General features: G+C 46.4%; 6 protein-coding genes across 6 annotated transcripts; 3 read left to right on the forward strand and 3 right to left on the reverse strand.

Moving 5' to 3' along the window:
* Positions 1 to 9,397: 9,397 nt before the first annotated feature.
* Positions 9,398 to 10,064, forward strand: E1B28_010444 (uncharacterized protein; the record flags this gene model as incomplete). Its single annotated transcript, XM_043155411.1, has 4 exons — positions 9,398 to 9,534; positions 9,584 to 9,802; positions 9,856 to 9,961; positions 10,014 to 10,064. The coding sequence occupies 4 exons, from the start codon at positions 9,398 to 9,400 to the stop codon at positions 10,062 to 10,064; spliced, it is 513 nt and encodes a 170-aa protein (XP_043007877.1).
* Positions 10,065 to 12,591: 2,527 nt separating this feature from the next.
* On the reverse strand, positions 12,592 to 13,149 carry E1B28_010445 (uncharacterized protein; the record flags this gene model as incomplete). Its single annotated transcript, XM_043155412.1, has 1 exon — positions 12,592 to 13,149. One exon carries the CDS (start codon positions 13,147 to 13,149, stop codon positions 12,592 to 12,594), a length of 558 nt encoding a protein of 185 aa, XP_043007878.1.
* Positions 13,150 to 14,034: 885 nt separating this feature from the next.
* E1B28_010446 (uncharacterized protein) lies at positions 14,035 to 17,070 on the reverse strand (the record flags this gene model as incomplete). The annotated part of the gene is made up of 18 exons (XM_043155413.1): positions 16,824 to 17,070; positions 16,669 to 16,766; positions 16,511 to 16,582; positions 16,355 to 16,442; positions 16,251 to 16,297; positions 15,670 to 16,200; positions 15,603 to 15,612; positions 15,368 to 15,544; positions 15,253 to 15,309; positions 15,159 to 15,191; positions 14,976 to 15,107; positions 14,811 to 14,918; positions 14,717 to 14,755; positions 14,610 to 14,657; positions 14,521 to 14,547; positions 14,423 to 14,463; positions 14,331 to 14,356; positions 14,035 to 14,275 (listed from the first exon to the last, which is right to left on the reverse strand). The coding sequence occupies exons 6-18, from the start codon at positions 15,730 to 15,732 to the stop codon at positions 14,035 to 14,037; spliced, it is 1,002 nt and encodes a 333-aa protein (XP_043007879.1). The 5' UTR covers positions 15,733 to 16,200; positions 16,251 to 16,297; positions 16,355 to 16,442; positions 16,511 to 16,582; positions 16,669 to 16,766; positions 16,824 to 17,070.
* Positions 17,071 to 17,763: 693 nt separating this feature from the next.
* On the forward strand, positions 17,764 to 21,483 carry E1B28_010447 (uncharacterized protein; the record flags this gene model as incomplete). Its single annotated transcript, XM_043155414.1, has 9 exons — positions 17,764 to 18,034; positions 18,114 to 18,161; positions 18,233 to 18,313; positions 18,370 to 18,451; positions 18,503 to 18,525; positions 18,584 to 18,593; positions 18,649 to 18,799; positions 18,856 to 20,671; positions 20,732 to 21,483. 9 exons carry the CDS (start codon positions 17,764 to 17,766, stop codon positions 21,481 to 21,483), a joined length of 3,234 nt encoding a protein of 1,077 aa, XP_043007880.1.
* Positions 21,484 to 21,781: 298 nt separating this feature from the next.
* Positions 21,782 to 23,945, forward strand: E1B28_010448 (uncharacterized protein; the record flags this gene model as incomplete). The annotated part of the gene is made up of 7 exons (XM_043155415.1): positions 21,782 to 22,100; positions 22,158 to 22,222; positions 22,285 to 22,482; positions 22,535 to 23,111; positions 23,160 to 23,252; positions 23,308 to 23,583; positions 23,641 to 23,945. The coding sequence occupies 6 exons, from the start codon at positions 21,782 to 21,784 to the stop codon at positions 23,481 to 23,483; spliced, it is 1,428 nt and encodes a 475-aa protein (XP_043007881.1). The 3' UTR covers positions 23,484 to 23,583; positions 23,641 to 23,945.
* Positions 23,842 to 26,308, reverse strand: E1B28_010449 (uncharacterized protein; the record flags this gene model as incomplete). Its single annotated transcript, XM_043155416.1, has 13 exons — positions 23,842 to 23,859; positions 23,923 to 24,086; positions 24,144 to 24,291; positions 24,361 to 24,565; positions 24,624 to 24,736; positions 24,788 to 24,887; positions 24,937 to 25,111; positions 25,174 to 25,227; positions 25,289 to 25,412; positions 25,465 to 25,849; positions 25,910 to 26,062; positions 26,114 to 26,158; positions 26,205 to 26,308. The coding sequence occupies 13 exons, from the start codon at positions 26,306 to 26,308 to the stop codon at positions 23,842 to 23,844; spliced, it is 1,788 nt and encodes a 595-aa protein (XP_043007882.1).
* Between the last annotated feature and the right edge of the window lie 43 nt (positions 26,309 to 26,351).

Here is a 26,351-nt window from a genome sequence, read left to right on the forward strand (position 1 = left end):
CACTATCGAGATGGTCCGAAGCAAGGGCTATTCAAAGTGATACAGCCAGAATACTCGCAGAGTGGTTCTTTGACGATATCATTAGTAGATGGGGTTGTCCTGAGGAGGTTGTTACGGATAATGCACCACAAATGATTGCTATGGCAAGGTGGCTTACGGACAAATATGGTGTCCGTAGCATTAAGATTTCACCGTACAATTCTCAAGCAAACGGAAAGATTGAGAGAGCACATTTCGATCTACGGAGCGCGCTTTCGAAAGCCGTAGCTGGAGACCTTGCGAAATGGTACTGGTTTTTGAAGCATATTTTGTGGGCGGATAGAGTAACAACTAGGAAAGACCTAGGTTGCTCCCCCTACTTCTTTGTTACCGGTGCAGAACCTATACTACCGCTTGATATTGTGGAATCTACGTGGCTAGTGAAACTACCCAATAGGTTTCTATCACGAGGAGAGTTAATTGGCTTTTGAGCGCAAGCTCTGGCTAAACACAGAACGCATGTAACAGCTATGCGAGATAGAATTACAGAAGAAAAGCATAGACGCTTGATCAAGTACGAACGGGAATATATACATACTATAAAACCCTTAAACTTTGAACCCGGAGACTTGGTTCAAGTACGGAATACCGCTATTGAAAAGAACTTGGATAGGAAAATGTTCCCTAGATACTTTGGGCCTTGTGTAGTCATTCGACGTACTAAAGGTGGCTCTTATATCTTAGCGGAAATGGATGGAACGTTGCTACGGGGAAAATATGGAGCCTTTCGCATCCTACCTCACGCGGTGCGATACCACATTGACCTTCCTACGGAAATAAAAGATTTAATTCAGCTATCTAAAGATGAGTTAGAAGCCATGGCTAATGAAGATGAACCAACTGAGTACGAACTTGGAGTGGATTACATCTTTGACAAAGCTCAAAACCTGAGGCTGAATGGTAATGCCCCAGCTACGGCAGAAAATGATAATGAAATTGAGCTACCTAGCGAATCCGAGGATCCAATGGATGATCCAGTAAGAGTTACTAGGTCTGCTAAGAAGAAAGTTAGATTCTCTCAGATCTGACTGAACATATGAAACTGAAAAATCCAGTTAGATTCTAATAAAATCTAACTAGTGCACAAGTATACGAAATGACAGTAATATGAAAGGAGCGGACACCGTTTATCACTACAGCCAGCCATTGTTAAAAGAGTGATCTACGGAAAGATACACTACTGAATAGACTCCATAGGAGCACCTGCATCCACCTCAGTAGGCTGGTTTGTAGACCTCTCCTGTGCTGAAGTCGACGTAGCTGACTGTTCGACGGAAAGGGCGAGGCGGGAAAGGACTAGCTGATTTGCCTCGACGAGTTTTTCGTAGGCTGCCCGGTATGCTGCTCCTTGGTGAAGGATCGAAAAGGCCGATGCATTGACCTCCGTACAGAGGAGGGTCTGAATGGCGGCGAGGTCGGACGCAGAAAGGGAGTCCATACCAAAATGGGCCAGCATGCTGGCTATGACCTTGAGTACAGACAGATGTGTAGACTCTCTGCATTTCTTCTCCTCTGTCCAACAAGTTGTCATAAGTGATGCTACGGCCACGAATAAAGAGAGGACGGTCCCAAGGTGGACACTCACCCTCAGATTCGGGCGTAAGGTCTACGCCTGCCTTATCGATACGAGCCTTCTTAGCAGGCTTTACTTCGATCTACGGAAAGATTAGAAATGATTTATGTGAAACGGATAATGCGATCTATGGACCTCTTTCTTCTTGGAAATGCGAATTTTCATAGGATCCTTCCCTTTAGTGGCGTCCTTCATCTTGAAGTCGTCATTCTGGCAAAAGGATTGAGCCGTAGATAGGTTTAGAACGAACTGGAGGGCTTACTTTAGTGTTTGCTTCCTCAGTGTCAGAGATTTCGATAGTAGCTTCGTTGCGAGAAGAGCTAGCTCCCTACGGCGAAGTCAATATAAAAAATTAGAAAGATTAATAGAATAAGAGCTTACATTCTTGCGCTTGATAGCAGATGCCTTGTTGCGCACAGCGCACATCTCGACGTAGAAGGACTTGGCCTTTGCGAAGTCAACACTCTTATCGAGAGAGAACTGCTCAATGTCGGCGGTGACCATCTCGACGACGTTGCGATAAAGATCGAATGCGACATCGTCTTTGGCAGACTGGTAGCTTTGGAGCTTGGTCTGAACCTACAGCAGAAGCATTACAATGAAACAGAGATGAAAGAGTGGTGCTGAACGTACCACAACGTCGAGAAGCTGTTTGGTGAACAGCTCGGCAGACAGCTTGTTAGCGTAGGGACGCAACTGGCTGACTTGTTCAACGATTGGAGCAGCGCGTTCGACCCAGATTTTGGTGGGAACAAATTTGCTACGAGTGGACATGTTTAAACTGATATGAGAATGTAAGAGTTGAGAATTGGTTACTACGAATGCTGGTAGAGCTGGGTAGTGAAGAATTGACTACCTACGGTCAACCTTTTATACCTTTTGCACTCTACTATCCAGCCGTAGATAACTTTCTCTACCTTATGGTCCTAAAGGACTCCCGGATCCAACATCTAGTCAACAGGAGTTGACTGCTCATTTGTTTGGGGGAGAGGTACCTTAGGTTCCTGAAAATTTGACCGTAGATTCAAGTTTTGTGATTTGGACACCTACATGAACATATGGGTGTACCTACGGATCCTGAAAAGATAACCATCGCTTAAGAAAAACGTATAAGCGAGAAGCTACGCGAGAGATGCATAGTGATAAGAATGATTGAACAATATGCTACGGATAGATTCATCTAGCTCCGAGCATAGAGATACGCGAGCTACGGCCGATGAGGCTTTAACTTAGCAATTAGAGTTTTAAGTTGGACACATTTGAACTTAGTTCACACAGTATATGAATCAAACAAGTCTTGATTCTACTACAAGATATGAAACTAAAAATACAAAAAGAGAACTTAGGCGCCGTAGCGCATACCAAGAATACAAAAGATGAGGGCAGATGCCCAATACAAGAATCAAGAAGCTACAATAAAAGTAGGCTATTGATACAACCAAGAAGACATGAAAATGATGATTACAGATTTGATATTAAAAGTTCAAGGGAAGAAAGACTACTAAGCTCTAACAAAGAGTTAGTAACCTTGAATTTATAAGATAGAAATATCGAGCTTACCTTTTGTGTCGCGGCTGAAGGCCAAACGCCCTCTCGACGGCTCGCCTGTCTTGATCCAGCTTGGCAATGACTGCCTTGGAAACTGGATCGAGAGAGCGGCGGACAGGAGGGGAGGAAGAATCCGAAGATTCTCCCTTGTCCTCACTGTCCCCCTCCTCTTCTTCCGTACTTGAATCGTCAGTGCTCTAGAGTTGAAGGTTGAAACAGACCTACGGAAAAATGGGGAAATGACTCACTGCTTCTTTGGCCTCATCGTCGATTAGGTCCTTAGCAGTAATCTTCTCTTCCTAGAATGATAATATGAATAGATGAAAGAATAAGAAAAGATAACAAAGACTTACGAGTCTAGGAGTGAAAGGGACTCCCAAATCCTCTTCTCCCTCGACCTTTTTTGCTTCTTCTAAGATGGCTATAGGCCCAGCTACGGCGGACGGAGAAGCTGAAGCGGAGGAAGAAGAACCCGACGAAGAATCATCAGATCCTACTAATTCTTCTCCCTTCTCAACAGCCTCACTGGCCTGTTCAGAGCCCCCAGTTGTAGCTACGGGAGCGGGTGGATCGACGGAAGTAGAGGGCTAGAAAATGGGATCCAGATATGATTGAGAAAGACCTTGTAGATGAAAGAAAAACGTACCGAGGGGTCTGGGGAAAGTGTGGTCCCTTCAACACCATCTACGGCTGTGCCAGAAAAAGACCATCCGAGCGATTGGCCGAGAGCCTTGACCTGGGAAGGTGTCACTTTGAAGGCTTCATCCTCTTGAAGACCCTTGAAGACCTCGATTGGGTCTCTCCCTGCAGCCCGTAGCATGCGTTGACTGTCTTGAATATTGTCCCAGACGGACAAAGCGGACTTGTAAGCGGCCATTTGTGTGATCTGGAGGTCTTCGAATGCCTGTAGCTCACGATGGAGCCGTAGGACAATCTGAGCCAGAACTTGAGGCAGAGAGTGAGAATGGGACGATAAGAAGGTGAACGAGAAGAACTTACGAAGGTTGTTGCTCGATGCAGCCTCGAGTTTCTTGAGGCCAGCTTGCGAGTTGTCCGGGTCGAAGTAAGAGCACTTCTGTTTCCCGGCGAAACAGCACGCACAAGTTGGTCGATGGCCAGCCTTTCCGCTAGCAGCCCAGATTGGCTTGCAATCTGCGTAGCCGAAATAGGTGCAGCGGCCACAGGGAGAGAAACGATTGAACTGAATAAGTTTGGTCAGAGAAAGGCTACGAATAGAGAATGAGAGGACTTACGAAAGCTACGGATCGACCCGCTAACAGCACTAAAAACTACTACTAGGTGCAGCAAAACACACTCCAAGCACGAAGTGCGCAAAACCAAACCCAACACTAGCAATTAGCGTAGTTGATTTGTGGAGGTCGGTATCAATGGACGCTCTCAGCAAGGTTCACTGAGAACTCTAAGATAAGACTTCAAGGGTGGGGCTTTATATGGTTCAAAACAAATTCAAATTCTGTGTTCACAAGTCAAAATGACAAAGGCTTTCTACGAAGTTCACTACTTCGAGGAGGTGTTCAATTCTTTCTAAGTTCAAATAGAACTATCAAATTCAATTCAAATTCGAGTCAAAGCGACTCTACAAGTTCAAGGTTTCCAAGTACCAAAGTGGCAACAAATTCAAATCAAATTCAAAGTTCAAATCCAATCTTTTCCAAATACAAACACCAACTTCGAAGAAGTGGGGCAAAGTATGAGCCAGAGTCCCCTAGTGAAAGCACTTAGGCTTCTGTCGTAGGTTACTGGGGAAAATACTGCTGCTACCATCCTCCCTTATATACGCCTTTTCGAATAAATAATAATCAAACGTCGAAGATATGTTAAAAAGTCGAAAATATAGAGAAATCCCTTTCAGAGATACCAAAGTACCCTTAATCAGGTATAGTACATGTCAATTAGATATAAAACTGTCCAGAATATAGTATTCCTTATTCCTTTTCCTCATATTTTCTTTATTCCTGTTCCGAGTCGGATATCTTTGACATTTGCATGTGGATACATCCTGACCCCTTTTTGTTTCCAAGGCGAGTCCCCATGTGCTCCCTTGTTCTCTCTTGTTCTATCCGATCTGGAATAGTCCAAAACTGCTCGATCTACATTCCAGGGATCGTTCCTATGGTTCTTTCCTGGTAGAATGTCCTTTCTGACCGGACATCGTCGACATCCGCCCCTTTTCTTGTTTCCAGCTGTAAGTTACAGCCACCGGCATTGTTTCTGTTCCTTAAGTCCGAAGTGGACTTTAGATAGTTACATCCGTCCGATTGTTACTTCCAGATGTACTTCTAAGAGTTGTTTCCGTCTTTTCAACCAATATCGAAGAAATCAATAAATTGATAGTAAAATCAAGTGTCCCCATGTTTGCTACAGGTAATTGCGAGTGAGACGAGGCCTATCCAAATGAACGAAGGTTTTTAAAGGCTGCTTCATCAGTTCCTACAGGTTTCGGAACGTCGAAGACTCTCATCTATAGGGTGTTTCGTACTTTCTGTACTTCGGATAACCCGCAAATAGACCCGTGCTTTGACTAGCAGCTTGGGCTTGCTCTAATCCTCATATTATGTTCCCATTTTGATTATATTATATATAAAAATGTTAAAAATGCGTTTATTTAGGTACTAGTAGATTATATCCACGATACCGCTTTCAAAATAGATTCAAGGCTTAGCTTAGCTTCGCCTAATTCAAACTGGAGGTCCATATCTATGCTACAATGTTAGCATGGAACTTAAATAAAAAAAAGGAACTTACTTCGTGCGGCTCCGATCCATTCCTCCGGGAACACATGGGAGGGAGCAGAAGAAGTCCACAGCTCGTCTACGGATACTCCAGTTCGAGTAGTGGTACCCTTCTTCTTCCCCTTTGAGTTGGAGCCTTTTGAAGGCGATGGATTGGAAGAAGGATCTTCCCCACAGTCTCGGATTCGGAAGCTACGGCTGCTGCAGATGGGTTCTTGGTCCGAGATCGAGTCTTGTAACGCTAAGAAAGATGGTTAGAGGACTCAAAAACTTGATAAGAAATGAAGTCACTTACAGAAGGAGGGGGAGACCCCGCATCGTCGGAAGTTTCAGCAAAGGCGACTTTCTTGACAAAAGTTCGGCTTTTCTTAGGCCGTGTTGGTTGCAAAGGGCCCGCCGTAGGCGAACTTGGAGCCTAGAACGTGATAAGAAAAGTAAATGAGATAATTCAGCAGAAACGCACCTTTCGTTTTTGAACTGGTTTTGAAGGACCAGCAACTGGAAGTGTGGAAGGACCGGCTTCGGACGAACCGAAAGCAGGTTGAACATTTGCCGTCTGGGGCGAACCCATGACAACATCCTGGGAGCCTGAAGCTACCACAGGAGAAGCGGGAGGAGCGGAACGAGGAAGCTACGGCGAAAGTTGAGTGTCCAAAATAAAATGAAATGAACATGAATCTTACCGTAGATGGGAGAACCGGTCTCGGAGCCTCCGAAAGATAAAATTCAGGAGGTTCGGAATCGAAATCGAACCGCTATGAAAAAGATAAGCTAGAGAGAGGCTATGGGAATGGGGACTTACACCAAGAACCTCAAGTAGATGGGTGAACTCAGTATCCCCATACATCCACTCTTCTCCTGGCACCTTCCAATCATCAGCTAGAAAGGAGAGAGTAGCCATGATCTGCAGAGCTGGGGAAATCCAAAGTTGGTCGCGGAAGCGCACGATTTGACGGTGTAGGTCGTTCTACGGCAAAATAAGGAGAAGAATTATGAGAAAAAGAAAGGGGACGCACCAAAAAGGACGCATTCTTTCTAAATTCTTCAAACATCTGGGGATCTTCTGTTACTTTAGCAATAAGGCGATTGTTGAGACTTCCGATCCAAGTATGCACATAAAGGAGGTTAGCCTCCAGAGCTTCCAGAATTATCGGCGATGGAACGTATGGTGCTGGTGCTGGGGCCTTTCCTTTGCCTTTATCTTGTTTCGACGGCATTGGATGTGATCTACGGCGTCGCATTAGTATGCGACACCGCAAAAACAATAAGAAAAGCGAAAACAATCTACGGGCCTCGGAGCAGACTCCGAAGCCTCCGTAGATTGTCCCCACTCACCTCGAGGACGTTGAGAGCGGTGGTGAAGACGATTTGAAGAGCGGCGGCGAAGAGCGACCGTAGAGCAGGTGGGAGAAGGGAGGAAAGAAATTTTCTGCTAAGTCCAACTGCTGCGGTTTTTTTTATAGCCAAATCCAATATATGAACCAGCACATGACCATAGAACATCGCAGAATGTTGTAGAATATTCCAGATCTACGGAAATTAAAGCCTCGAGGCTGTTGAAATCATCTACGGAATGATGAGGCCATAATTAAGAAATGATGGAAGTAATTAACGACGGAACATTGCATCGTAGGAGTTCTGGCGTGGGAAAATCATTTTGATGTCGGAACATTTCCTTTTTGGGAACATTAGCGCTGGTCAGCGTAGAGCTTGAGCTCAAAATTTCTCTAAGTCAGAGACTTGACGGTTGTACACTAGAGTGTACACTGTAGATAAGATTAAGTAGATCTACGGGCCATTTTGAAGGCTTTTAGTAGAACTACCAAATGAAAAAGCCGTAGATCAATTCAAACGATAGAAGATGATGTTGTGCTCAGTCCGTAGATGGACTGGGGACAGTCCTCTTTTGTTTGGGGGAGATAATGCGACTTAGTTGACTATGCTACACGGTTCTTTTTGCACCTTAAAACAGTGCCACGGAGCAATATTTATCGTATTAAGAACTAGAGTGAGCCCGAATTGCTAGTTAAAGCTAGTGCCGCTAGTAGAATGTGCCGTAGGCACAGCTAGACCAGTTAGAGAGAGCCGTAGATTGTGTCAGAAAACTGTATGACCGTTCGAAACCTGTAGAACACTATGAGCAGAGGACTTAAGCGGTAATTCACCGAGTTCTACTCTCTACATTCTACTATGCACTGGCATATCAAGGGATTGTACTATTAGAAGACTTGTAGTCTTCACAGAACCGTTCGTAGCAGAACTTAACAAAGTCAAAAGACCTTCATACTAGGAGTACCTACTTCTACGGGGGATTTAGTTGACAAGAAATCGGACATTGGACCACATAGACTAGGAGAAATTTGATATGACCGTAGATCGAGTCCCGATCTGAAGAAAAGACAAAGAGACATGATACAGATCCCAGATCACAGATAGAGTACCCAGGAACCAGGCAGGAATGAACAACGGATCTTGGAGTCCGCGCTGTTCATGTGCTATGGCGATTCGGAACTCTGGATCCATAAGCTGGAACTACTTGGACACACAAAGTCCATATGATTTGATAACGTCGAAATACAGGATAAGGTCCGTAGGCAGGAAATACCATATGGTACGCCTATGTAGGTCCATTCTACAGGCTGAAACAAAAATGAAGATCGGTCCAGATTGGTCCAAAACATATGATTCGAATACGGAAAAGCTCCGTAGACAAGATTCTGCACATGTAGCAGTCCCTAGCGATAAGATTCCACATGGATTCGTAGCTACGGTGCATTATTTTTAGAGATGAAACAAGTAGAGATAGGATTACAAAGCTAGCGTAGAAGTAGTATAAAAGCAGCTCATGTATCCGTAGATAAAAGAGTACTACCCGTGCGTAGAAAAGTCCTGAGTGGGTTGCCCGTGAGTAACTGCTCTTGACACCAATAGAGAGATTTGCCCTGTCTTTGTGCAGTGAAACGATAAGATTTGATTTGAACTATACGAGACCGTCGAGGTCAAAACTAGAGAACTATCCGTCTGTAGGCCGCCGAGGTCTTGATTACTGTTTCGTGATCCGTCGAGGGTCTTAGCGTTTGTGTCCGCCGAGGACTTAGTTTTCGTGTCCGTCGAGGGCAATAGTCTCCAATCGTTCGAATTAGTCTTACCGTAGACGAAATTCATAGTCCCACTTAGTCCACTGGACAATAAACAGAGCCCCTACAAACCTTAGAATCCCGTAGCTGTGGTGTTTTTTACACTTGCAGTTACACATTGATTTCATAAAAACCTTCATACGATATTGAGACTGTGATCTTGTGCGTAACCTTTGCCAAGCAGTCCACCCTTGCAATCTTTCCTGGTGTGTAGAGTTATTGATAGACTTTACACGGAGGTTTACTAGTTTTTGGGTTGATTTGGTGTTGGTGCTACTCCTGTAGCTCTGATATCAGGTTGACTCTTGAGTGGTATACTTCGCCCATTACCACAAAGCATCTCCGACATGTATCCGCTTGTGGTACGTGGTGAATACAGGCTCATTGGGATTGTTCGAGTTTTGGAGCATTTGGTTCGGGATCGAGGAGTTGGGGAATTCCTTCTGGAAGGGAAGGTAAAACGGCTTCTTCAAGCCATCAACAAGTAAGTTATCTTCAGTTTTTTAGAATGTTACTGAAATTAGTCCTGACAGGGTCTGCACCAATCTCCTCGATAAAGACAACAATGCCTCTGAGTCGGCGCCCACACCGGAAGAACCACAGTCAACATCTCCTCCCTCTCAAACTGTTGTCGGCACTGACAATAGTACTTGTAGATTGGAGCTGGCTGCCAGCAAGCCAAAGAGAGGCGGTATGAGGGGAGGTTCTAAGGCCAGGGGATCATGGAAGATTCCCAGCATGATATTGCCAAAGCAAGTTACAATTTTCCCGTAGTCCCTTACCATACCACTCAACTTCTGTCTAGATGGGAGGCTGCCGCAGATTGGAAGCTAGTCAACCCCACTGGGACTTTGAAGGAGTACGAGGCAGCGTGGAGCAATGTCATCTCGAAAGACCAGGTACAATTACCGGTATGTGAAAAATTTCCCCTCCTGTGACAGCGTAGCTAACACCTTGTTCTAGATGTATCAGAAACGTGCCTCTGTTCGTCGTGAAGCCACCGAGAAGAAATAGTCTTGTTATGTACATGGTAAGTTGTGTTTTTTATATTGAATCTAACTAACAGTAAACCTCACTAGGCCGACGCACTTGAACTTAGCGGTGAAGGTCACAGATGTGAGGCAAATCAGTGGGAATCAATGGAAATTGGATATGGGCAAGTCGATAGAAATCGGGAGAAATCGGATGTATTGACATGTAACGTCAGTTATAGTAAATACATCTGATTTCTATTGAGTAATACTGTCAGCTCTATAGTCAGTAAGAATCAGATATCCTGACGTCGACAGATTTATTGTAGGTTTACCATGAATCAGATATAGTCAGCCTCCATCGGGAAAACCTCCAAGTTAGCGATTGCAGTCAACTGCCACTGATTGTCTCAATGGACGTCAGCGTGAATCAGTTGGAATCGGATCATTTCTCATTGGGACTGATCCCCAATGAGAAATGCGTTGATTCCGGTCAACTGAACCCGATTCCTGCCGACTGATTTGTGAACAATCAACTGGAGTCGACTATAAGCGGAAGTCTGGAGAATCCGCTGACTTAAGACAACTTTAATCGATTAGTGCTGGTAGTGTACACATGCATCGGAATATCTGATTCATATTGGCTCCATCCAATTCCAGATAATAAGTAGTCAATAATCAAAATAAATAATATTTCTTGCTACGACAATGAGAATACATCATACAATGCACCTAGTAAGTACATACCCGAGCCGCAATTGCTCTACAGCGCACTGGTGTATCTCTACCAACCCTCCTGTATCTTTACGTCCTCCCATTCGCATCCATCGTTCATGTACTTCAACATTGTGTACTAGGGTTCGGTAAAGGAAAAAATAGATATTAGCGTTGATACGGCGGGACAAGGAAATTGAATTAAACTTGCCTAAGCTGTTCTAAATAGTCTTACTGCTGGAAACACCTGTCAACTCACTAATCAAATTGCATGAAATATTGATATAACAACAACAACGACACAACTTGCCTGTATCAAACAAACCACCCAGACAGCCATCTCAAACACGACCTGTCAAAGTAGTAGACGTGTACCACACACTCTGTAACAATGACAAGCACGTATTTGCACAAATACATACTTGCCATTGTCACAGAGAAGGGACCTCACCTAGGACCTACTAATTCAAATCCTCCCCATGGCCTGACCGTCAGCCTTCGATATTTCTCAACTTGAGGATCTGTTCTTGGATATTTAGAAGAATCGCAGGCAATGAGATGGTGGAGAGGTGGGAGAGGCGGAAGTGGGAAGAGGAAGGGCGATGGTGGTGGTAAGAGAAAGAGAGGGAATCGATATCAGATCGATATCAGGGCAAAGGGTTGGGGTAAGACGTGCATGGCAGTGCAGAAGCTTTCTTAGAGAGATTCAATTCAATGTCTATATATTTGCTGTTGGATGCATGGCACCCGGGATATGGTGATGTTTTTGAAGAAAGTCGAAGGAAATCAACAGTTGTTGATTTTCTTCTCACTAAATCAGCCTCAGTCAGCCTCAATCAACCTAAATCGGGTAATCGGATAGAATCAACGCATTTCTCATTGGGACTGATCACCGGCATGCTGCCGCCTACAGTAACGGCATAAATTGATGCTACTACCAAATTAGGGTAATAGCTCCGAAAACCTTCATCCCCAACGAAAAAAAATTGTGTTCGTGGGTTGGATTTGTTGTAGCATCGATCCTCTTGTTGGGCCTGGTGAAGGCATTTAGGTGAGAGGTGAGGAAGCAACATGAAGAAGTCACACCCCGTCAGAGCCATTGCCCAATTCGGTAATAAGTAGCATCAATTTATGCCATTACTGTATGTCGTGTGGGGTGCCCAACGTCGAGCCCGGGCCGATCCGCTGAGCGACGAGGCTACACTTTACGATCAAAATATCAACGTCAGAGCCTTTTGGGTGAGGGGTTGGGATTGAAGTCAATGTCACCTCGACAGCGGACGCTTATCCCAAACAATTTCATGTCCATAATGGATCGTCGGCTCGATAGGAAGCGCAAAACATAGTTCAAATTAGCAGAAAAATGGCTGGAAGAGGAACAGATGGGTACAGAATGACAGCGATTTTTCAGGCCAAGAGCACATTAATTGGGGAGTCATAGCAACTAGCAAGGAGTCGGAAAGAAATTACTTATGATATTCAAGTTAGAGATTGAAACGTTTATATGTACGTTATAGTATATGGGTTGAGTAATCTGTAACGATAAGAGCAAGGCATGGGGGTAAAAAAACGACAACTCTGTGAAACACACATTGAGTCACGGCTTCACAATCAAACCACCACCATCCCCTCCAAAATACGTTCCCAGTGGCTTCTCGCAAGTGTCTTGAAAGCGAGAATGTGTTTCAGAGCAAGCTTTCTGTATTCAGGGCTTGACATCCCACCTATGTGGTTTGCTAAAGTGGCACACCGCAAAACCTGAGTTTGAGTAGCTGGATACTGGCCAGTGATGACAGCTTCACTCAGCTCTGTGGTGACAGGGACGAGATAGAAGGAAGGGCAAGTGCCGGTCATCGTTATGCAAGGATCGTCATGGTATCCAAAGGCTGGAGGGTATGGTCTTCACGCTTTCCGCTGTTGAGCTGGAAGGCCGCTATGGCCGCCGCAATGACCTGGGCCGCTGAATCATTCCGGAGGGTGAGGAAGCTGTCCTCAATGAGCACCAAGAGAACAAAGTTTGAGTTATGGATAAGGCACACGTCCGCTGGAGCAGCACATTTGCCGTCGCCAGCAATGGTGAGTGGAATGTTGTAGTGTGTAGCTATCGTGGTACAACGCTCATTGTAACCTAGAAGCTTCAGTGTCTTGGCAGTGAAGTCAATAACAAAACTGTCTTCCATGAGTCTGGTACGACGAAGGTAGCTGAGGTATTCGACTGCGACGTCGGAAAGGGCGGGATTGTTGATGACATGAGAAGGAGAGATGAGGATGGCCGGATCAACGAGGTCGAGGGACGGGTCTGGGGTAGGGAAGAACTTGTCCGGCGCATGAAATGCAAATGTTATGTTATACGCTTTAAGCTCGTAGTTGGACCAGTCCCTGCCCGACCTTGCAAGTCGTTTATAATTAGCCATGGTGATTTTTTGAACGCTGAAACTGAAGATTAGAATGGTGCATCAGTAAACATACAGTACCGGCTTGTCCGGCTTCATTCGGCTTTTTCCCCACCAAAAATACGGAAAAGCCGACAAGCCGCAATCTATGTCCCTTTTGGGACAAGTCGGTTCCGAGTGTGCACGTGTAAATAGAAGTAAATAGAATTACATGAGGCTTGGAAAGAGTAATTACGGCTTTTCTTATCTATATATAGATAAAAACGTAACGAAAAGCGTCTTGTGACTTGCCTTCCATCAAAAAAGCCGAAAAAAGCCTAAAAAAGGCGAAAAGCGTTATGTCATTTTGCTGATGTGGTGGAACCCGAAAATAGGGGCTCTTTTTTTTATGGCGTATCTTCCCCGGGCCCTTTTCCGATGGAGTCCGCTTTCTACAAGTACAAACATTGAAAGTAGCGTCTAGAGATAGTCAAGCAAGGAAAAATAACAATCTCGAAAGACACAAACCAGGAAGCAAGTGAGTATGGAAGAATGGAATCAATGATGCTGGAGCTGTCGATAATACTGAGTAAAATGTCGCAAAGAATGGTGTCCAGGATTCCGCGTTCAAGTTGTATTCTCGTGTTCGAGAGAAAAAGAGTAGACTCAGTACACGAGAACGTAGTCCAGCTATCAGGGAGCGATATCTTAATAATTAAATATTTCAACAACGATTCAGGACCGTCCGAGTCGTTTCATGCGTCTTCCAAATCCCAGTATCCCATTCCTTGGATGGTGACTTTGCGAAGTACAAACCAGCATGCTGTTCGTTCAGATAGAAAAGCCGTGTTTACGAAGAGCATGCCGACTCTCGTTCGAACGTTCTAGTCTTGAACACCACGGAGCAGATCGAGTACTTCCCCTCGTCTATGCGCGGGTGACCCAACCATCCTCTTTCGTTAAGGATCCGTAGTTCTGGTCTTCGGGCTCAGCGGTAGATTGAAGGACGTTCGAGGTGATAGACATCTCGGTGTCTTGAGAAATGAACTCTATCGTCGTCATCATTCCGCCGAACGTGTCATCCCTCTGGATATTATCTTGAAGAGCCACTCTTCGTATATGAAGAATTACACGGCTGGCGAGAATGGAGTGAAGGACGCGTTCAAACCTACGAAGTATAGGCAATCTTCAGATGAGATTTCAGCGGATATTGAGATACTTACGGCGAGATGATTATTACGAGCTCAGGCTGACGAATAGAGGGGGAACAGAATCAGCGCATACAGCATGACACTCCAATAGCAAGGAGGCTCGCCGGCAAAAGGAGAATGATGATAACGTTTACCAACGATACCACTGTTCAAGGGAAAGTGAGTTCGAGGTACCCCCTTAATCGAAGGAGTGGATTCTCACTGAAGATCAACGCATAGTAGATGACACCTGAATATGAGATACGCCGACGCCTTGGCATTCGGTCGAACAGAATATGAGTCTTCACTCACCATCCCGATAAACAGCCCTTATGAGGTTCGAGTTTCCTCCTGACCGATCTATTCGAGAAAGGTTAGCTAAGAGGAAGGCGCAACTTAAAAGCCCCCGAGCGCCTTACAGGCCTTAACCCCAGGGATCGCCATCAGTATGAAACCAGCTTGAAAGAACAAGAACTCAGTCTCCTGAAATCCTTCGGAAAAGTAGCCACCAACCGCCATCAATGATCATCAACAAGATCCAGCACACATAGACGTCCTTGTTCCTCACCAAAATCAAACATCTTCGAAGTTGAACCAGGCCAGGCATATCGAGTTCAGGATCTGACAAGATCTACAGTGTGAGTACACAGAAAGTCTTTTGTACGGTGGAAAACTGACATTGAAGTCCTTTCAAGAATCTTTCGAAAAAGATCACCGTAGGAACCGAGCAGCCCAACGCTAACGCCACCAGTATGACAGCTATGGAGGGCTTCATTGCCCAAACGCCCCATATTCGAAGTACAAGTATGACTGTTTATGGAGGTGAGAAGACAACGGGAGTGCCGAGACCAATAGACGTACGTTCAGAAAGCAGGACCCCCACAACCGAACACCCTAGATACATGTATTAAAAGTCAGTAATTCTACTACAGATTAAAACCCTGAGAATCCCTACATGCACTCAACGTAAAACCAATCTCACACTTTCGCGAGTTGGTCGCGCCCAACAAAACTATTTTGCACCGCGAAAGCATTTAGATCGAGGGAAGTAGGAGAGGTAATAGACAGACTATACTGGTCCAAAATAACTTGATCCAATAATGGCAGATACCGTTGTGCAAGATACAACAGGTTGAATATCACGAATCCTCTCTTGCGTTTTCGAAGATCGAGGGTTCCCCATATGCATTCGATCTCGATATCTAGATTGATAAGAATATCGTAGACAAAGAGTACTCCCCCAGCAACTAAACGTATAAATCGTGAGGGTTCGTGACGCAGAGTTGAAATCTGAGAGTACCGTACCAACGACGTACTGGCAATCAACAAAAGGTTAGAGCCGCAAAAACCGTTGGGATCATCCAGTACTTACATAAACAAGCGTCTCGTGCTCAAGTGTCTCCAAAAGGTCCACGCCTGGCGGTATCTCAGCCATTGAGGTTTTTCGACTATATGACGGAAGATAAAAGGTAGTGGGACTTTGAAGGTAGAAGGTCGAAACAAGACTATGCGAGCGAGCTGATATCCAGGCCAATTGGGAGCTAGACTCTTAATTTGTCTGGCAGGTTACACACAGCTGTCAGTTCCACCAATCAATCAGTCAGTAACTTGTTCGACCGTCTGGCTGATTCTGACTGGCCGTTCTCATGCTACTTTGGCTGACCTCCAACGAATCGCATGGATACACCATCGAAAGGATTCAAGGACGACGACCCGCATCACATCACTGATATCGATGTTGGAGGGTTTTCATGCCCAAACAGCGCTAATATAATGGGACTAGGGTCAGGATAGTAGACGCAAATTACACGAATACGATACCAATAATCGAGCTTTTTACACACACCGGCGATCAATGCACCCTCGATTAAAAACACCCGATACCCGCGAGAGCATGTGCGCGCTGGTCGTATAATTAGTCAAGGAATTATTCAGTCGTGTGCGCAAACCGACGTGCACTGTAAATCATCATTCGACTGAACGGCGGTGGATAAATAAAGCTGAAACATTCTTTATTAGAAGAACAAAAGAACAGAGAACTTGAAGTGAGTGCTGACCGATGTTCGCCCGGACCCTCTTGAGTTCATACTGGCGCGATATCCCTGTACATTGACTCCGAGTTGAATGTGTGGAAGAAAGGTGTGACTTCAATGTGACAGGCAGGTTAGTAACAGAAGAAAATAAGGAATACGGGCCGACGCTACCGAACGCACCGACCTCCACCGTCGAATGAGAGGATAACCGTCATTTGGATGAGAATTTGTCCATGATCCGTTTCAGGGTTCCTTACGAGTAGCGAGGGAGAAGAAAAAGGCAGAAAGTTAAATCAGAATGAAAGGAGGGAAAAGACAGAAAGCCAGGTTTGACTTACCACACCAACCAACCGCTCTGGGGCCGTTCCCTCCATGACGCGACGCAACTTCGTTTCGATGTTCGACGGAAACCAGACACGGTGCCCTGAGTGAAGAACTGGTGTAATCGAACTCGTTAGTAGTGCATGGGAAAGGGAAGAAAGAACGCGCTTACCTCTCGTCCTTTTTGACCTATCTCGTTCGCCACTCGTAACTGCGAGAACGGTAAGAAGCCAATGAGAAGCTCAAGGAGGTTGGAATGTTGACGCTTTGAAGTGTCAAGGCGCGTGGAAGCGTGTGGGAACGCTGTCAACGCTTGGACGTCGGAGAAGTGGTGTCCAATTAGTCCTGGTAAGATGGCTTGAGGATGTAGATGTAGAGTCTCCCTACAGGGGGCATCGCATGACAGTGAAGTTCGGGGCCGTGAAGTATAAACTTTTTCTTTTTCTCCTCCCCAGCCCAATTGGCATCATTGTACATACAGTAGGATGGCGATCACAAGGTGATATGAGTGATGTCGTAGTCATGTTCAACTTTGTGATACTTATGTATTAGGAGAAGCAAAGTTGCTATAGTACATACTGGTGCTTCTTTCGAGATGCAAGCTTAAGAGGGCCCGAGATCTGGGTAGAATTTACCATTCTTGTTTTATGAACGTGTAGTCTCGATAGTGACGGTGTTCACATGTCCGCTTGGACATCGATGTTCAAGTTCTTTATCGATTTAGTCTGGACCGTCCATCACACGAAGATGACTGCTTCCATTCAACAGAATATCTACCTGGGTTTTCATTTTTCGACCGCTCAAGTCCGAGGTACGTTTCTCTTTGCAAGTTCTTTGAAGGTGCGGGAAAATTTTCAGGTGACGGGAAATTAGTCCACATGCACTAGTACGACGTGCTTCACGTACTACATTCCCTGGTACGTTGATGAACAGATCTTTTCGGAGTTCTACGACACAAAGAAGAGGATTTCTGACAAAGGGGGTTATTAAAGCCAATTCCCGATGGCGAGGGGGGTCGTGAGTATATATATAATGGGGATGACCGTGACCCGCTTATCCATTTGATTTTCGACCCCTTGCTTTCGCTGTAACTTCCACGTTCACTCCCTCCCATGAAGGCAGCAACAGGACAACATCACCCAGTATACGAAGGCGACATTGAATCCGATCTTACGGACCTCTCTGACGGTGACGATGAACTCGAGGAAGAAGAGCAGCAGGCTGTTCCGCCACTTCACAGTCACCTTCCACCCCCTTTGTCAACAACGCTGACAAGAAGATCGCCAAGAACGAGGACAGCTGTTGAAACCCAGCCGCAGTCCAAAGCACGGCGTGCTTTACCCAATTGGAGAACAACTACTTATCCCACACAAACGTTTCTGAGTAAGTCGAATTTGTCTATTGTATCGTGACAACGTTTCGCCTTGTACTGACGCTTTTCTTGGACAAAAAAAAACTGTAGAATGGATTCACGATGGTATGATCTACTTGGAAGCTGAATACCAACGCGGTGTGTTGTTAAGAAATTCTTTTTCGTGTTGGTGTGTAACGCGTTGAGCGTCTCAACTTCGCTCTCAATAGATGTTGTCTGGTCAGAACAAAAGATGTCCATGCTTATTGACTCCATCATGAACAATTATTATATGCCACCCATCATATTTTGTTCGTTTATTCTCCGATATCCGTTTTCTGCTCTCTGATAAAGCTTTTCTGTCCAGGTGTCAAACATGATCCGCATACTCGCATCCCAATGCAGCGGATATGCATCGATGGAAAGCAGCGTCTCACCTCGATACAAAGGTACAAATGTTCTATTCGGAATGGACTTGGGCTCTAATTTTTTTTCTCGAGATTCATGGATGGTGACCTATGTCGTAAGTCCGACTTCTCGTCGATCTACGCAGATTCACTTACCCCAATACTTCAACTCAGACAAAGACGCGTAAGTCCTATCATTACCCACGAAGCTTCTATTTGGTCATGATGGTATTGTTCAGTGTTACCGGCAAGAAATCTTGGTTCAACACAAAGAACATCAGAGGACGAAAGGAGATGACAGAGGCGAGCAAAGGCTATTTCGAGAACCTTCAGGTGGTTTGCGTCGAGTACGACGATCTTGAGGACAAGGAGGAACGAGAATTATTTTCGGTTCGTTCTTTTGCCCTCGTTTTCTCCGACACCGGCTCAGCTTGCGGAATACTCAGCGCGTCCAGAATGGTATTGCCCTCACACCTGCCGAGCGTATGCAAGCGTTCAATGGTCCATATGCTGAACTCGTTCGCAAAGTCGGCAAAGAAGTCACCAAGTGTTTCGGTGACCAGTTGAACTGGGGCAAGCTTCGCGGAAGAGACTTCCAATCCATCGCCCAGATCCTTTACCTCATCGAGTACTCATCCACTTCCACAAAATGCCCTCCTGAGCCGTCGACAGCCAAAGTCGAGACCTGGCTCAATTCGAACGTCAACAAGACTTCCATACCTGAAAAGATCGAACGCTCCGCCCGTACCGTGTTTTTATTGCTCTGCGTGCTCGTGTTAGATATAGACGGAATGGGTTGGGACGAGCCGTTCAAATTAGGACCACACAAATTCAGCCCTATCGAATTCGTCTTGTCGGCATATATGATCTTCCTTCATGGCAACGACCTCACAATTTCGCAGCTAAGCGCTGGTGTGAGACACTTACGCAACTACGCTCGCTCCCAGAACGAGGAACTTCGATTCAATTCGACCACGTACAAGGACCTAGTCAAATATGTTCGGAAGGAGGTGAAGGTTGCGATCACGAAAGACGCTTCCGTGGATGACCACGGATTTTCGGCTTTCAAATGGTCAGAGGCCAACAAGACTAGGCTCCAGGAGGAGGTTGAAAAGATGAAAACCATGATCAAGTCGGAAGGTACATCTACGCTACCTCCGTCGACGTCGACTTCGGCTAAGAGGAAAGGGAAGGCCAAGGTGGTGGATAAGGAGACTGATCTAGAAATGGGTGTGGAGGATAGTGATGTGCCATCTCGGAAGAAGCTTCTCAAGCAGGCCGTTGGTGCAGCACACGACTCAAAGCCCCCGAAGACAAAGCACAAGGCGACCTTGGAACCCGTCTCATCTACCTCTACCTCGTCTCCCGCAGCGGTGAAGACTGAGAAAGCGACTAAGAAGCGCGTGAATTCGGGTTACGTTGACTATGTGGACGACAAACCACCTAAGAAGCGCAAAATAGTCCCAGTATCTGAAACCGGTCCGTCAACCGCTGCAAAGTCCACAATTTTAGCAGGAACAAAGAAGATGAAGGCGGCTACGGTTTTCGCCACAAATCCCCCCCAGAATGTTGTCAAAGGCGCGGTGCCCTGTGCAGCTCCGTCGTCATCTGCTGTAACGTCCGGTACATCTGCCTCTTCTTCGAGTATATTACTTAAGAAAAAGCCGCGTCTTGACATACCTACCCGGAAGGGTCCTCAATCTCAGTTGGCTATGAAAACAGGGATTTCCCCCATGACTCCCCGTACCCATCCCAATCATTCCATCCTTCCCTCTAGCACAGCATTGTCTCGCAAAGAAGGTGGAACGTTTCCGTCTTCGGAGTTAGCCAGCCCATCAAATACCAGTCCTCCGTCCCAACCGCCCTCACAGGTTCCTTCGCAGCACAATACGTCGACCGTCGGGCCTCCCTCATTTCTTCCTGTGGCTGGTGCACAGCTACAGAATTCAACTGCTCGGCCTACTTCAGTTGAACGCTTAAGTTCTCTACGTGAAGCTAAACAGTGGATTGAGAAAGATGCAGTTGCAAATGGTGGACGATCTAGCTTTTCTCCGAGTGCTTCTGGGTCTCAGGTTGTTCCTACTATTCCACGTGATTCTCGACCAAGAAAGAGTGTTTCCGGGCCCTCTCCCTGTCCTGCAGTACCCTTGCCAACAGGCACGGCTGCTACCTTACCAGGATCAAACCACCAGAGCTCCTACGGGAGCATAACCCAGCCTTCGCAAGTCCCAAGTCAACGAGAGCAGAGACCGGTCCATCCAGGTCAGAATTGATTCTTGCAATCTTGTCAAAGACTATGTGCTTATCTTGCGGAGTCCACAGATCTAGGTCTTCCATCCCCATTAAGCACACCAACACTGCCTCCTCTTCCTATCCCTATTCCTATTTCTGTCCCTTCCTCTTCCTCTCCCGCAAATCCCACGATTACTGAGGTTTCAACGGCTACTACAGCTATAGCTAAGACATACAATACATCACCACCTGGACTGTCCAACACAGAGTTATCTGTGCGACCGCCAGGTCAGAGGGGGACGGTGTCGGAAGATCGTGTCCCTAGGTCTGAGACTTCCCTCCAGCAACGTGAACGCTATGTTCCCCTTCCAAGAACTAGATCTTTTCAAAGGCGTGATGATTCGCCAGTTGTGGATCGTACGATGGCGGAAGCTGAACGTCCCTCTAGGCCTGGGCCTTCCTCTCGGCAACGAGATTATGATTATGTTCCTCATCCAAGAGGTAGACCTTCTCGAGCGCGTGTTGATTCGCCTCCTCGACGGGGTGGTAGAAGAGGCTACGATGCTCCTCGTCCTTGGCAGGATAACCCGCGACCTCCTCGAGAATACGATCATTACTCTCCCCCGCTAGCACCACGACATCACTCTCGCCTTCCACGAGATTACAGGCCCTATTATAAGGCCTCTCCAAGACAAAGTGGGGGTATCTGTGGCTCGGGAGAAGTGGACGAGATCTGTCGACGTGGGGGTAGTAATTCCTCCCCCCACCGGGAGCGTGACAATGAGGTGCCAATGTTGGGATCGCATACGATTGTTGGCGTTCCTTCCCTAGGCTCAGGATGAGTATGACTACGATGCGTATTGTCTGCCAGGTTATTCGGTGAAGTGAGGGCGAGCTGGCTCTTTAAGTTGGTTCTATTATCTTGGTAGTATACGACATGTGTAATGATTTTTTAGTTTACCCTACATTTTTCCGCGATTTACCATAGTATCTCAATTAACAATCTTATACGTAGAAGTATTCCACTTTGTATAGTATCTCCTTACTGCCACAGTCCGGATTCATTCTTAACGGAAAACTCAAGGGACTCGGACGCCAGTAAGTGAAATATCGCCGATCGACTCTCACCCTCTGTCACACATGGCTTCTTCGTTTTCCACAATTGCTAATGGGCCTGCTTATCCTGCTGCCCCAGGCTACCCAGTTCCCAACCCATGTCTTTCATTCTGGCTGCAGGGAACGCGAAGTTCCTCTCTCCTCGGGCATCGAACCACATCCATCCTGCCATCGACCACAGATGTCGCTATCATTGGTTCAGGCATCAGCGGAGCTGCTGTGGCATACTTCCTCCTCACTGGGCACAACCCACCCAAGAACGTAGTCATGTTGGAGGCTAGAGAAGCGTGCCATGGTGCGACCGGGAGAAACGGTGGTCACTGTAGGCCCGATTGTTATCGAGGTCAGTGGATTTATCCGATCTCTTATTTGACTGCAGTCGAAAAGAGTTAAACGATAGGATACAAGGCATACAAGGCACATTTTGGAAAGGAGCAAGCGTTCAAGGTCCTCCAGAATGAAATGGTCGGTCAACATGATGCACCGTGCGAGACTTGCTGACTTGCTGACTCGCTGTGCATGAACAGGACACGCTGAACCTCGTCACTGAGGTAATTAAGAAGGAGGGAGTTGATTGCGATTTCTGGAGAGGATTGACTTTCGATATAGCCATGGACGAAGAAGCTGCGGTGTTCTTCGAATCCAACTATAATGAGTTCAGGGCGGACGGGGGTCTCACTGAGGGTATCGTCGAGTGGATCGGGAACCCTAATGAAGCTCAAAAGGTCGATCGCAGCCGTCGTTTCGGTCACTACAAGTACTCACTTTCGGTCCCAGCGCACACGTACAGCCCATGCCTTGGCAGCAGCAGAATTTCCTGCCAGTTCTCTTTGGCCCTACAAACTCGTCATGCACCTCCTGAAACTTTGTATTAGCAGTCATGGCCTTAACCTGCAGACCACCACCCCTGTCAAATCTGTCAGCACTGACGAGGTGGGAGAGTGGTTGCTAAATACCGACCGTGGCACCCTCAAAGCCAGTAAAGTAGTTTTCGCAACTAACGCATTCACTGCTACCCTCCTCCCCGAATTCCTCGGTAAGATCGCGCCCTTCAAAGGCCAATGTTCTGCTGTCGTCCCTACACATGCATACTCTGGAGAAAATATGCTCGACCATACATATTCGCATCGTTACGGAACGAATAGTTTCGATTACATGATCCAAAGGCCGAAGGATGGGATTGTCATCATCGGAGGTGACAAATTCAAGGTTCCGATTGAGCAGATGATTGGCAATACGGACGATAGCAGCAAGTGGGAGGCCATTACAGAGTACTTGGGCGGAGCGATGAAGAATTACATGACTGGCTGGAGGGAAGAAGCTCTAGGCGAAGGTTTGCTACATGATTGGACAGGTGTGTAATTGTATGATCGAAATACAGTTTAAAGAACTCTACCTTCAGGCATAATGGGATTCACCCCAGAGGAAGTTCCATATGTTGGCGCCCTCCACGAAAAACCTGGAGCTTTCATCACAGCAGGTCATTGCGGCCACGGTACGACTCCCTTGGGTTCTGGTCTTTGAAGCCGAATTGTTGAATTTCATTCCAGGCATGGCTAGAGCATTCACTTGTTCGAGAGGAATTGCCGCATTGATTCGTGGAGAGAGCTGGGAGTCAACAAAACTTCCCGAATGTTTCCAGCCCACTCCAGAGAGATTGGCTGCATCCAAAACGACTGTTGAGGAAGTGTGGTGCCACCATACAAAGGGTGTCACGCACTTGTAATCCATCAAAAGGAAAAGTTGTAACGATATGATCGGCCTATGTGATGTTCCTCGCGCATTGTCGTACTTCGTGCTCCTGAGCCCTACATACATCGGTCCTGGTAAGTACAGAAGTTCAACTAAATCAAGATATATATCCAATCTTAGTGACATATGAGAGGATATGAAGTGTTCATTCAATGGAGTGACTCGAGGGCCGTGGTCCCACTTTGTTCCGCCACATCAAACCCCTTTCCTATCAGTGTACCCTTCTGCGCTTGGAGCCATGTTCCCCGACCCCTGGCTCTGTATAGATCAGCTTCGCAGGGCATCTAGGGATATGGAACGTTAGCTGCAATATATCAAGTCGCGTACTGAATTTACCGCTTTTTCTTCCGCTGGAGAAAGATATTTAGGACTTCTTTATCGAGCGGCACGAGGGTAATGGTATATGTACGCACGTTTTCTACCCACGATATCTGAGCTGCAAGTTCAGTTAATCCAAAGGATAGTTCAACATTGTATGTGAGCTCGAAGCGCTTCTGTCCGCGGGTTATACGAGCCTTGAGTGATTTGGCCAGTTTAGTGGTATCTGCTTCAACTTCGCAAACGTCCTCAAAGTGATCTGGAAAACGGGACCTTTTCAGCGTTGCAGAGAAGAGATTTCTCGTAAAAATTCTACCGGGGTCTTCATCAATGAATCGAGGCACGGGTACCAAGTCTCCGCGGTACGCGACAATCTTCGCATTTGTGGAGTTGAGTTCATCTTTTTTCAGACTGTCGTCGAGGAGGGTTGTTTTGTACGGCTCGGTTTTGTGGACTTTTGTGCCCTGTTAAGCGCAAAAAATCAAAAAGGTCAACATGGCTACGGAGAGCGAGGTGAATAGCCTATGACACACCTTGAGGAGGATAATATCGAAACGATCGGAGAGATAATTTTTACCATTGTAACGTCGAACAACTCTATCAGCCCTAGCAACGTGTTCAGGGTTGCCTTTGTCGTATTCGATGTCACAAATGGTCCCGTATGTAGATTTTGCCACTCGTAGAGAAACGAGGTCGTCAAGATAGGAAGAGATTGCACCATCCGCTGTTGCCTTGTTTCTGGATGACTCAGGGGAGTGAGTAGGAGAAGAAAGAAAAGACACCAACAGATACCAACGCGCTACTCTGAGGTCGACAAAGTGCAATAGCCGGATTGAGAGACTTTAGCGACTCGGTGAGTTTGGAGTAAAGCCACTCATTTGCAGCGAAACCGCCCACAAGAAAGACAGCCTATAGAAGCCTTCGAGTCGGTTGGGAAAGAGACTGGGACGAGACACGGACCTTCACTACATGTTTTTGCATCTTGGCGTCCTTCATTTGTTTACGCAAGGCCCCCTCGATGGCCTTCAAGGAGGGGATAAAAAACTTTTCCACCTCATAACTGCCATTAAGTGTCAGGTAACAGTGAAGTCCATGCCGGTGCTACTCACCCTTCCAGTTTCATTTGTCCATTTCTGATACCTAGATCTGGATGATCAGCACCTGAAAAACTTGCTATCTGTAGATAAAGTGAACGATCTGCAGCTGTAAACCGTAGTTTAGTATTTTTGTCAAACTGGTCGACGATACGGTCGATTTGATATTGAGTTTCAGCTTGAAATTGTTCTGTGTATCGGATCCAGATTAGTCAGAAGGGCCCGGATCAGAAGAAGGAAAGTCCACAGTACTTTGTGAAAAACACTTGGCACGGGCGGTAACAGTGATTGATCCTGCACATATGGCTAGAAAGAATCAGATCTCGTATTGGAGGATTACTTTAAGAGAAGGTGGAGGGGAGCTCACATTGAGGGGTCGTCACTTCCTCTATATCCTTGGTTTCGGATACAGTACTTCCATCGGGGGTGACATAGGTGCTAATGTCAACAGTGCCTCCTCCAGCATCTACGATGATTACGCAATCGACATTCTACAAAAACGATGAGTGATGAAACACAGATCGTTCATCACAGACTGCTGACCGGAATAACGATTTTCGAAAGGACGTCGTTCACACAAAAATGGAAGCATGCCTCTCCTTCAGTGACGAGATGTAGACGGTCATTTCCTGAGGGTGTGTCGGGAATAAGTCCAGCCTTGACTGCCGCCGTGTGTAAGCAGTTCTGCTGTCGTCCCTCCCATCCGTTGGGATGAGAGAGAACAAAAATCACGTCGCTTTCCACAGAGGACCAAAAAGACTGATCGGGGACTGTTTCCGTGATATACTGCTTGGAACATTCGAAAAGGAACCGATAAAAATCGGCAACAACATCTTCGACCTCCTTGCCTGTAGGTAAGGGGCACGCTAGATCATCGCCATTTTCGTTCGGGGTCAAAGTACCTTGCGGCATTAAATGCAACTTAAATCTGAAGGTAATCTCGGGTTGATGGTGAACCGTCGAGGAGGCCGAAATATATAAAATGTACCTTTCGCAAAGGATCCAACCGCACCTCTTGGCCTCCTCCCTGATGTTTGGGTCCAAGACTGTAGCCCCAATTGCCTTCGTCTTACCAATCTGATCATAATATACGAGGGTGGGCACTTTCGCGTCGCCCCCGGTGTGTTCTTGATCGGGATACCTATCATCCTGACTTCAGCTTTGTGTGCGTTGATGTATTCAACTAGCTTGCCTTGTGACAGCCCTCACTTCGGGGGTCAGGCCTGGTTCCAAAACGCTAAAACCGCTGAGCGGCGTCAAACAGTAAGAAAGACATGCCATACCTGTACGAAACACCGCTAAAAGTCGTCCCAAGGTCAAAACCAAGGATCAACTTCCGGGAAGGGCCTTGAAACGGTATACGACTAAGGGGCATGTTCGTCTTCATGGTGGTTTTCACTGGGAACGCAGGCCGACCTTTATGACTCTTT

The sequence above is a fragment of the Marasmius oreades genome, chromosome 6 (genome assembly GCF_018924745.1).
Source record: "Marasmius oreades isolate 03SP1 chromosome 6, whole genome shotgun sequence".
In the NCBI taxonomy this organism is placed as follows: Eukaryota; Fungi; Basidiomycota; class Agaricomycetes; order Agaricales; family Marasmiaceae; genus Marasmius; species Marasmius oreades.